The following is a 12,439-nucleotide window of genomic DNA, read 5'->3' as shown; positions in this document are numbered from 1 at the left end:
AACTAATTTTGTAATATCTCTCTTATTTTGTCAAAATGATTCACATTTTCACAGATGTTTTGGTAAAAATGTGTCCTCTCAGGTGACAGACTCTAAATCTCGCCGTGGAGGGCGGAAAGGCAGCACTTCCTCATCATCTTCTTCCTCCAGTTCAGTGGCTCCAGATCCACTTAGCTCCATGTTGGATGGGACAGACCCTCTGTCTCTCTTCGCTGCAGCATCCGAGAATCCAACTCTCCCGCACAGTGTCTCTGCTGGGGTAAAATTCACAAACCTGTTGAAGTATTCGTATTGCTACAAAATGCTACTTTAATGCTATCAATATAAATGCTTCAATGAGACAGTTTCAATTCTCTTTATTTTGTCATTCAGAACATCTGAGTAGATGTAATGCAGAATGAAAATAAAGTCAGCAAGTAAACAAATACTTATGAAGAACACCTTAGTAGCAGAAAACACTATGAAATTCTAATATGAATAAATATGTAACTTTTGTGATTCATGCTAGTGCTGGGCAAAGATTAATCGCATTAAAAGGTTGTTTTGACATGATCTGTGTGTGTGTGTGTATTTTATATGTGTATTATGCATATATGATACACACACATACATGGGAACAAAACTATATTAAACAACTTTTTTACAAAGATATTAAAATACATATGTAATGTTGTATCATATTTATGTCACAATAATAAATATATCGACTTACCGCACAACACTACAAAATTACTACAATAATTTTTGTTGATGTAATATATATCGCTCATACACAAAAAACAATTCTAGCAACATTTTAGCTGATTGCGCAACATCTTTATTTCTATTAGAGGTGTCAGTGTCAGTATGGTTACAAAAACACTTTAGTATTCACTATAAATTACTTTAGTATATTTCATGTGGGTGTCTGACAACTGAAAGTAGATCTGGTAGCAGGTATTGCAGCCTCTGTTACTTTTTACCATGCATTTTTTTGTTACATTTATTCTTATTTATTTAGGATATATATGTTTTCACATTTTGATTCTATTGCCTAATTATTAAATTGTCAAAAAATGACTATAATTAAATTAAATACTCTTAAGAATAAAATATTATGTGTTCTTTGGAAGAGTGTACTTGCATTGTGATGAAATTATATTGTTATTCCGGCATTATATAATGAGTTGCATAAAATAGTCTTAAAATGACAATAATATTGGGTCACACTTTACAATAAGGTTCATTAGTTAATGTTAATTAATGCTTTTACTAACATGAACAAACAATGAATAATACATTTACTACAGTATTTCTTCATGTTAGTTAACTTTAGTTAATGAAAATACAGTTGTTCATTGTTAGTTCATGTTAACTCACGGTGCATTAACTTATGTTAACAAGCATGGACTTGGATGTTAATAATGCATTAGTAAATGTTCAATTATGATTAATAAATACTGTACAAGTGTTGTTTATGATTAGTTCCTGTTAGTTAATGCATTAACTAATGAACCTTATTGTAAAGTTTTACCTAATATTGTTTATCTTAAACATAATTTGGGAAATATTTCAAAAGAAAAAATTCAAAGTGGGACTAATAATTCTGACTTCAACTGTATATATATATATATATATATATATATATATATATATATATATATATATATATATATATATACACACACACACACACAAATTTTCTCAAATATATGCATGCATGTGTGCATTTATGTTTACAAAATAAATATACACATATATTATGCCAAATCATCCTTTTATTTTGGATGCGATTATTCTTTGGGCAGCACATAATTTATCACAATAGGTATGATGAGTGATATATGTAGTTATTTAGCTATTTATGAACTTTATAGCTCATACTGGCTGTCATTAATATTTTAAAGTGTTGTCCCGTTCAAGTCTTATTGTAACAGGATAAAAGGTGAGACTTCATGCACTTCATATGCTTGTGCTTTGTACACAATAGTACTGTTGTGTTTTATTGAATTTTTATTATTTTGAAAGCTGTCATATTAAGTATGCATAGAGTTTGGATCTCACAATTCTAACTTTTTGACATTTTCCCCCCTCAGAATTGCAACATAAACTTAGAACTCTGACATTTTTCTAAGAGGTCTGATTTTATCTTGCAAATTCAGATTTTTGTTCCGAATATTAACTTTCTTGTAATTCTGACTTTATTTGTCATCATGTTGAGCAAGAACACTTTACAAATCGGACCTTATTTTCCATAGAATTGCGAGATCTAATTTTGCAATTGCAAGTTTATAAATAACTAGAAATTGTGGGACACAACCTTGTAAAGTTGAGAAAAAAAGATGTTTATAATTGCAAAACCGTCAGAATTGTGAATAAGAGTTATTTTACCTTTTATTTTATTAATTCAGAGAAGTTACAAGCTTCCATTTTAAAAAGTTTTATTATATCTTTATCTGTTTAGGAGTTGGGGCGGAAACGTAAAGAGAAAGAGGAGGAAGTTGGCTTAGACTTTGAGCCGTGGTCGTCTAAACGTGGAGATATCCTCTCTAGATTCACCACCACAGAGAAATTGTCTATAGTAGGTGCAGCTGTTCACAGCGTTCACTTATCCTGTCAGTCTTTACACTTGACAGACAATAATAATGGTGCATTTCTCTTACAGAATCTCTTCATGGGCTCAGACACCAGTGAGTTTGTTGTTTTTTGAATGCTTTGTTTGTTTGGTTGTTTTGCCAGTTGTTATTTGATAGTTGACAAAGTAAAATCCTCCATTGAGCTTCAAATTATTTTCAGATTTGCTTATAATAATAACAATAAAATGCTTATAATTATAACCATAAACATAGTAATAAAAGCAGCAGTAATAGTAATAAATTAATAATAATAATAATAATAATAATAATAATAATAATAATAATAATAATAATAATAATAATAATTTGTTGTTGTTGTTTACCAATACTAATAATAATAATAATAATAATAATAATAATAATAATAATAATAATAATAATAATAATAATAATAATGATAATAATAATAATTGTGGCGGTTCATTCCACTGTGGCGACCCCAGATTAATAAAGGGACTAAGCTGAAAAGAGAATGAATGAATGAATGAATGAATGAATAATAATAATAATAATAATAATAATTATTATTATTATTATTATTATTATGATTATTATTATTATTACTATCATTATTATTATTGTTTTTGTTGTTTTTGTTAATAAAGTCATAAATAATATACTATTATACACTTAATATTATTAAAAATATACTATTACACAAATAATATGCTATTATACTATTAAAGGGCACCTATGGTGAAACATTTATTTTTTCAAGCTGTTTGGACAGACATATGTGGAGGTATGGTGTATAGACCGTCATATTGGGGTGATATAAACACACCCAGTCCTTTTTTTTTTCAATTTAGCAACATAAAAACGGTGGAGCATAAGAACCAATTGGAGCGGTTTTCAGACCGACCGCAACTTTGCGGTCCCCCCGCCCACCGAATTGATTGACAGCTGCGTGTATTAACATGTCCTGGTAGCCACGTGTATAATCATATCAACAAGACCATACGTGCACACAGCAAACGGGAATAAAAGGTCTGTTCAGTTCGCTAGGATCATCAATCATTTTCTAATGTGATCAAGAGTAAGTTTCACTTGTTAAAATGTTTTAAAACAGTGCACGTGTGTAATGAATACAGCGATTTACTTCAGCTTTACCTTATCTGCACAGCTGCGTGTCAGAACAATTATAAAGGAAGACGCTTCAATCCCGGTTTGTGGACGTTAAATCAGGTTTATTATGTACATTAATATAACAGGTATCCATACAGCAGTGGATATTAACCTGTATCCTGTCACATTTGTGTGCAAACAGAGTGCAAAACTAAACAGGCGCTCTGTCTGTCTGTCTGTCTGTCTGTCTGTCTGTCTGTCTGTCTGTCTGTCTGTCTGTGTGTGTGTGTGTGTGTGTGTGTGTGTGTGTGTGTGTGTGCGCGCGTGTGTATCTGTGTGTGCGTCTGCGCGTGTGAACTTTGTGTGACTCATCGATGCAACTGCACAACAAATACTCATTGGTAAAGTTCTTACTGTAGTATTTCTCACAAACGCTACGTGAGATCTGCTTCCTTTAAGTCTGTCAGCCGAGGGAGGAGATTAAGGCACGCAGAAAGGCATGTAGAAACGGTGGGCGGGGAGGACTAGCCTTAAAGGCGCAGTACGACAAAACAGCCCCCTAGTGAAGAAATGTATAAAATAGAATCTTGCAAAAGGTATAATGAAAAATCTGATAGGTGTTTTGAGCTGAAACTTTACAGACACATTCTGGAGACGCAAAACACTTATATTAAATCTGAAAAAAGGGGTAATCTAGGTGCCCTTTAATATTACTGTCTATCTAAATTGCCAATTATGATTATTTATAATTTTAAAAATTCTGTAATTATGGATTGATTCCAATATATAAAATGTAGATCCACTCTTATAGCTACTATAAAAACTAAAAAAGTATACATTTATTTATCCACCCTAATCAGTGATGTGAAAGTAGTAGATATCACTAGGCTATGCACTAAGAGTTAGCAAAATAGTGCTGATATTGACAAAAGAGTGGACAAAATAGATGCATGTAATAGTTTGTATTGTGTGAAGGTAAAGCATCCAGTCCCAGCTCTGCTGTCTCAGAGAAGGTGCGCACTCGTCTGGAGGAACTGGATGACCTGGAGGAGGTGGGTTTTATCTGTCGAAGATGAAACAAGATGTCTCGTTTTTTAATATTTGTTTCTATGTTTCTGACTGTGTTGTATATCATGTGTTCACAGGGCTCACAGAGGGAGCTGTTGAATCTGTCCCAGCAGGACTATGTGAACCGCATTGAGGAGCTCAACCAGTCTTTGAAGGAGGCCTGGGGTTCAGACCAGAAAGTAAAAGCCCTGAAAATCGTCATCCAGGTCTGAGGACGGTGAACACACAAACACAAACAGTGTATACATATACACTACTAGTGAAAAGATAGTGATCAGTAAAGAGTAAAAATAATTAAATTAAAATTTTGACTCATGCATTTCTTAAATTTATTTATTTTATCAAAAGCAGTCAAAATGGTAAAAATGCTAAACATTATTATGATTTTTTTTTTATTTAATGTAATTTCAAATAATATTTACTACTTGTGATTTAAAGCTGAGTTTTCAGCATCATAACTCTGGTCTTTGGTGTCACATGATCCTTAGGAAATCATAAGGTAATCTGCTGCTTCAGAAACTTTTTAAAATTATTATTATTTTCTTAACTTTTAAGCTTATTTAAATTTATTTAATAGTTATCAATGTTGAAAACTGTTGGTCTGGAATCTATAGTACCATGTATTTATGTTTATTCATCATAAAAAAAATATTATTTGTGTTAAAGACATTGAAAATATATATATAGAGTACCAAAGCCAAATATATTAAATAAATGCTAGTTTTTTAAATTTCTATTTATAAAAAAATTAATTTGAAGCAGAATTTTTATTGTTATTAATGATTGCATGCAGATCCAAATTATATATATATATATATATATATATATATATATATATATATATATATATATATATATATATATATATATATATATATATATATTTATTTATTATTTATAAGGCTTGTCTAGGTTATTATGTTAACTAGGCAGGTTAGGGTGATTAGCCAAGTTATTGTATAACGATGGTTTGTTCTGTAGACAGTGAAAAAAAAAATTAGCTTAAGGGGGCTGATAATTTTGTCCTTAAAATGGTGTTTAAAAAATTTTAAACTGCTTTTATTCTAGCTGAAATAAAACAAGTAAGACTTTCTCCAGAAGAAAAAATATTATCAGACATGTTATTGCCCTGTTAAACATAATCTGGGAAATATAAAAAAAAAAAATTCTAAGGGGGGCTAATAATTCTGACTTCAACTATATATATATATATATATATATATATTATATATATATATATATATATATATATATATATATATATATATATATATATATATATATATATATATATATATATATAATTTAATAAAAATCTTAATGAGCCCTATCATTTAACTAGTAATGAAGTTCAATTATTTAATTGTTAAGTCACACCAGGACAAAATCAAATCGGTTTACATTTATAATACACATTTCTCGTCCTGTTGAGAGTGATTCGTCACTGAACCTCTAATATGTTGTTTAGTGCATGTCATTTCAAGAAAAAAACATTATAATCTTCATCAAAATGTAATGACTAAATATCTTAAACAACCTTTTTTTCACTTTACTTTTTTCACTTAGTGCTCCAAGCTGCTCTCTGATACATCAGTAATTCAGTTTTACCCCAGCAAGTTTGTGCTCATCACGGATATACTTGACACATTCGGTAAGAGTTGCTCATTAAAATAATGTGTTTGTTCACATTTTGCACAGTAAAAAAAACTTACTGAAATTTTTTTTACATGAACGAAAAGTAGAGTTAAATAAGTAATACCACTAAAGTAATACTAAAGTAGAAAGGAATTGCTTCTCAATAAATTTTAAATGTCTTTACTGTTACTTGTTTTGCTGAAAATAGCTATACATACAGCGCTCACATAAATGAGTTCACCTCTCACATATCTCTCTTTTAAATATTTTCTATTGGATGCTTCACAATAATATGTTTATCCATATACATTAGATTAGTCAGTACCAATCCAAATCTGGAACTAGTCTAACAAAGAAATTAAAATCACAGACATTATTACCCAAATTTACATGTTGGGAGGAAATATTAAATACATAAAAATGTAGTTCTTTTTTGCAATAAATTATTAGAATTTCAATGTTTTCAAACTTTATATATTTTAATGGATATAACTGTTTGTTAAATGGTTTTGTTTAAATGCACCAAAACAAATATTGGCCAAATTCACAGAGAAACTGATAAAAATATTCATTTTCAAAAGGGGGTGTACTCATTTATACTTAGAACTGTATATGAATGTATGTATGTACTTATGTACATATTTTTTATTTCGAGCTAGTTATGATTTCTGAACTATTATGTAATATTGACAACTAGAGTAACGATGACAGAAATTCATTTTAAAGCTGAATTCTTATTTAAAGGAGAAGTTGTTTAAAAATGTCAGTATTGAATTAACATCTAAAAGTAAAACACATACTTTTGCAATATAACATAATCTTAAGGTTATGAGATGTTTTTTTTTTTTTTATCTGGAGAGACTTTGAAGGAATTCTCTTTTTGTTATGATTGCTTTAAAAAATTGTATAATTTTTATCAGAAGTAGATTGTAAAAAAACTCATTCATTCATTGTCTTTTCGGCGTAGTCCCTTTATTAATCTGGGGTAGCTACAGCGGAATGAACCGCCAATTTATCCAGCACATGTTTTACGCAGCGGTTGCCCTTCCAGCCGCAACCCATCCCTGGGAAACATCCATACACACTCATACACTACGGACAATTTAGCTTACCCAATTCACCTGTACCGCATGTCTTTGGACTGTGGTGGAAACCGGAGCACCCAGAGGAAACCCACACGAACGCAGGGAGAACAAGCAAACTCCACACAGAAACACCAGCGACCTTCTTGCTGTGAGGCGACAGCACTACCTACTGCGCCACTGCGTCACCCCCTGTAAAAAATCTGTTTTTGATTTTTATTTTCTGTTTTTTTTATTTATGTTAATGTCATTTTATCATTCTAATCCTATGTATTATATAACATTGTTACTTATAAATTGTTTAATGCAGAAATTCGTAAAATCTTAAAATAGTATTTTTGTTTTATTATAATTAATTTAAAAACAGCACTAGTGTGCATGTGAAACTTAAAAAAACACACAAAACAAAACATTTTTATACCACTAGTCTATTTTTGAGATACTTTCCATGAAAAAGCCCACGTATCCACCATTTGTCAGCACTTTTTTCTGTGTTTTTTATAAAAACCCCAGCAAAAACTTTACAGCGAGAAAAGAAAAAGTTTGGGACATTCGAGATGTCCTTGTAATGTCCCATGTGTGCAGGTGGTCTTGTGTATGAAAGAATCTGGTCCATGTGTGCTGACCCTCATCCTCTACCAGGTAAAATAATACTCATCACAACTCACCTTATTCTTTCACAGTCTACATGCCATTTAAAAAAAAAATTATTTCCTCATGAATGTCATTCTCAGAGTCGTTCTCCGCTGATGATGTGAATGACACGGCCAAAGAGACGTGTCTCAACTGGTTCTTTAAAATTGCCTCCATCAGAGAGCTCGTCCCCCGACTGTATCCTTTCTGCACAGTTTTCAACACTTTTCCATTTGCTGATTCCATTTTAGTTACAGTTGTTTCTCATGTTTCTAATAACTGTGCAGTTATTAGGTGGTTATTTCCAGGTTTACGCTATAGGGATGCTTGAAATATTGACAACAATATCAATATTGACCGATAAGTCAATTTTTAAAATATTATTATCAGAATCAGAATCAGAATCAGAAAGAGCTTTATTGCCAGGTATGTTCACACATACGAGGAATTTGTTTTCGTGACAGAGCTTCTACAGTGCAACAGGATTACAGAGACAGGACAAAAAACAGATAATAAATATATTTTTTTAAAAATAGAAGTAAGTAGTGAGTGCAAATATACAGATTGACAAGTGTATGTACATGTTTATTACTATATACAACGTTATATGTGCAGCTGTTATGTGCAAATTGGCATGTAAAGTGTGTTGTTAAATAAGTTTATATGTGTATAAAAGTGTATAGCAAGTAGTGATGTTGGTTCCGCAATTATTATCATCAAGTGTTCATGAGATGGATTGCCTGAGGGAAGAAACTGTTTCTGTGTCGGGCTGTTCTGGTGCGCAGTGCTCTGTAGCGTCGACCAGAAGGTAAAAGTTCAAAGAGGCAGTGTGCTGGGTGTGAGGGGTCCAGAGTGATTTTGGCAGCCCTTCTGCTCGCTCTGGATAAGTACAGTTCTTGGGGAGTAGGAAGGGTTGTACCAGTGATTCGCTCAGCAGTCCGAACTATTCGACGTAGTCTTTGGAGGTCGTATTTAGTAGCTGAGCTAAACCAGACAGTTATTGATGTGCAGATGACTGATTCAATGATGGAGGTGTAGAACTGTTTCAGCAGCTCCTTTGGGAGGTTAAACTTCCTCAGCTGACGAAGAAAGTACATCCTCTGTTGAGCTTTTTTGACAATGGAGTCAATGTGAGTGTCCCACTTCAGGTCCTTAGAGATGGTGGTGCCCAGGAACTTGAATGACTCCACTGCTGCCACAATGCTGTCCATGATGCTCAGTGGGGGGAGAGCAGGGGGGTTTCTCCTGAAGTCCACTATCATCTCCACTGTTTTGAGCGTGTTGAGCTCCAGGTTGTTGTTACTGCACCAGACAGCCAACTTATCAGTACAAATACAAAATTTGGTCAATAGCTTTAAGCCAATAAATTATGTTTTATTAATACTGGTTGGACCACATTACTTTCTAAAAACTAGAGTTTTTGATCATCAGCTCTGAGACATGCAGAAATCAAATCAGATGTGCACCTTACAAGAGCTAATGCTGCTTGATTAGAGAGAAGTTTAAATGTCAGTGGTGCGGGAGTTTTTCTTCATGAAAAAAAAGACACTACGCTTGCAAGAGAAACAGATTTATGTGTGAGAAAGTTTAAATGCTTCAATTTATTAAATAAAAATAAGAAATCCCACTCTTGCATTCAGAGATGAAGTAGATAGGCAATCCAGTGACATTTCTAGTTGGCCTTTCTTTTAAAAAATGTAAACAAAGTCACATAAATGAACATTTTTATTAATTTATTGCTATCCGATTTTGGACGTTGTTCAGTGATTTTGTGTGTGCTGTTTTATAAAATAGATATAGATATATATCGATATAGATATAAGAAATAGATTTTATTGTTATAAAATAAATTTGCCCATATAAATGAATAGTTAATTAATAAAGTTCAGAGATCTGTTCAATTCTGAAGTTAAGGTTTTAAAATAAAAAATAAATAGATAAAACAAAGTTTAAAACAAACTTTTGTTTTTCAATCAGGCAGAAATTTCTTTTTACATTTATCGGCCTATAAATTGGCTTCTAAATCTGAGTTATTGATTATCGGTCATAAATTCCATATCGGTGCTTCTGTAGATTGTGTTAAATTGTATTACTTTAGTTATAGCCAAAACAATTGAATGAAAAGAAGCAGCAGTATTTTTAAGGCACTGGTGCGTATGATGCTTAGGAAGTTTTATTTACCCTGTGAAACTTGACATATAAAAGTATAATCAGAATTTTGTTTAGAATTTTATTTTATAAAGAAAAAGAGACCCACTTTATATTAAGTAGCATCAACTACTAGGTACTTGCATCAAAAAATAAATACAATATACTTATGGTGCTTAACACTTATGGTGCTCTTGGGGTGGGATACGGGTAGGGTTAGGGACAGGTTTGGTGGTATGTATAGGTTTAAGGGTGGGTAAGGTGTAAAGTTTGGTTAAAAAATGTCATTACAGAAATTAATTACAGATGTAGTTACATGCAGGTATTTAATTAATCATATGTACAATTAAAAACATGTATTTACACAAAGTGGACATTTTAACAAATGATTCATTTCAGTGTACGTACATATTAGTTAAGCCCACTTAACTTTTCAAGTATTATATTTGTTACATCATATGAGAATATGAAAGTCAAACTTTTTCTAAAGGCCAAAAAGAGGAAAAAAAAAAATGTTTGGTGCAGTTGTTGATGTTAATATTAACAAAACAATAAAAATTTCTTTAAATAAATAATCAATGAGAACTTGAGAGATATGACTTGTAGTTTTCACTATATATTTTCTAATAATGTTCATAAGATGATATTTAAATGCTTAGTTATGTGATTAAAAGCAACATAGGGCTCTATTTTAATGATCTAGGTGCAAAGTCTAAAGTGCATGCAAAAGCATTAAAGGCATGTCCAAATCCACTTTATTTTAAGGACAGGAAAATACAGTTTGCACCACGGTGCATGGTCTAACAGGGTTGTTCTTATCTTCTTAATGATTATGGGTGTGTTTTGAGCATAACTTGCATTAAACCAATCAGAGTCTGCTCTCCCACTCCCTTTAAGAGTCAGTTGCGTCATGCCATGACGCATTTGCTATTTACACGGCAGACTTTGTAAGTGGAAAACTGAATGCTTCACTAGTGAGAAAAGTTAAATAGACCATCTGCAGCACAAGGATAAAGAATGAGCCTCCTCCATTCAGCCTCTTTGCTTTCTCATGACTTTACTTTCACTCTTTACTTTTCTCCATTACTTTCGTGGAGTAAGGAAACTGTGTTGGATGCACTGAAGACATCCATTAGCCTACATATTTGATTTCATTTTTTAAGTGCAAAGATTTGTTTCAAAACTATTTCTAAATTCAGTTCTAATATTCAGCAAATGAATAAATTAACAATAATAACAAAGTGTGGTAAAAAACTGAGTTATATCTTAACACACGTCCTATTCTTATGCTCTATATGGTGATTTATGCGTCTCCAAAACCCGACAGTAGGACAAATCTAAACTTGTTTTTATTAAAATTAATATAAATATGCATATAATAAATAAAACTGCTAATAATATTAACAAATGCTAATTGTCATGAATAAACTGAAAAAAAACCCTTTGAGATAAAGAAGGCATAGAGATATACGAAAATAAAAATCTTTGTAACATTTTATGCCTTTAATTGTTTTTTCGTATGTAAAGATATTTGTGTATTGCCCTACATCTTGTGTGATTTAAGCAATGTGTTTAGCGTTTGAACCTGCATAGGTGCATAACTATCCCACTCTGCGCTGGACTATAGACCAGCTTTTAGTTGGTCTATGGTGCAGTCTTTTTCAGTTTCTCAAAATAGCAATATGCCAACAATGGGCCTTAACACACCTCCTTTCTAGACCGGCACATCGATGAATCCATAAAGTGGCCAAATGGATTAGCTATTTAAACAACATGAAAGTTAGAGTTATGCTGGTCTGAAAATAGCAACAAGTTGCACGAAACATATCTTGCACCTTAATGCGCCAGGTGAATGATAAAGCACATAGTTTTTATTGTGGATTGCAAAACAATCAATGCAATATAAGGATGATACAAATAATTATTAAAAGTTACTAACTATAATATTACAAATAAAAATCTTACATTTTCTTCATAAATATCAGTAAGGATTCCATAGCATAAAGGCATCTTAACTCCACTATCAATTGGACAACAGATGGTAAATTGTGAAGAATAGTTTTTTTCACACAAAGTTACGGTATCATGTTAATTTAATGAAATAAAATTTGAGTTGCACATGTGTTTATACCGGGTTATGAGAACAATTGTAAGACTGAAAAAACATAAATATGTATTGCAGTTTTATAGTGA

The 12,439-nt window shown here is 31.8% G+C and overlaps 1 protein-coding gene across 1 annotated transcript in view; it reads left to right on the top strand.

Moving 5' to 3' along the window:
* vps35l (VPS35 endosomal protein sorting factor like) overlaps positions 1-12,439 on the top strand; it is a 37,193-nt gene that overhangs the window by 3,304 nt on the left and 21,450 nt on the right. The window contains exons 3-10 of the mRNA XM_056469724.1: positions 83-259; positions 2,444-2,560; positions 2,645-2,669; positions 4,656-4,732; positions 4,826-4,954; positions 6,315-6,399; positions 8,051-8,107; positions 8,200-8,296. Of these exons, the coding sequence (XP_056325699.1) occupies positions 83-259; positions 2,444-2,560; positions 2,645-2,669; positions 4,656-4,732; positions 4,826-4,954; positions 6,315-6,399; positions 8,051-8,107; positions 8,200-8,296 (764 nt within the window). The remainder of the gene's footprint in view (positions 1-82; positions 260-2,443; positions 2,561-2,644; positions 2,670-4,655; positions 4,733-4,825; positions 4,955-6,314; positions 6,400-8,050; positions 8,108-8,199; positions 8,297-12,439) is intronic.

This window comes from Danio aesculapii, chromosome 12 (assembly GCF_903798145.1).
Source record: "Danio aesculapii chromosome 12, fDanAes4.1, whole genome shotgun sequence".
NCBI lineage: Eukaryota > Metazoa > Chordata > Actinopteri > Cypriniformes > Danionidae > Danio > Danio aesculapii.
The sequence above is the reverse complement of the archived record's forward strand: the minus strand, read 5'-3'. Positions and strand labels throughout refer to the sequence as shown.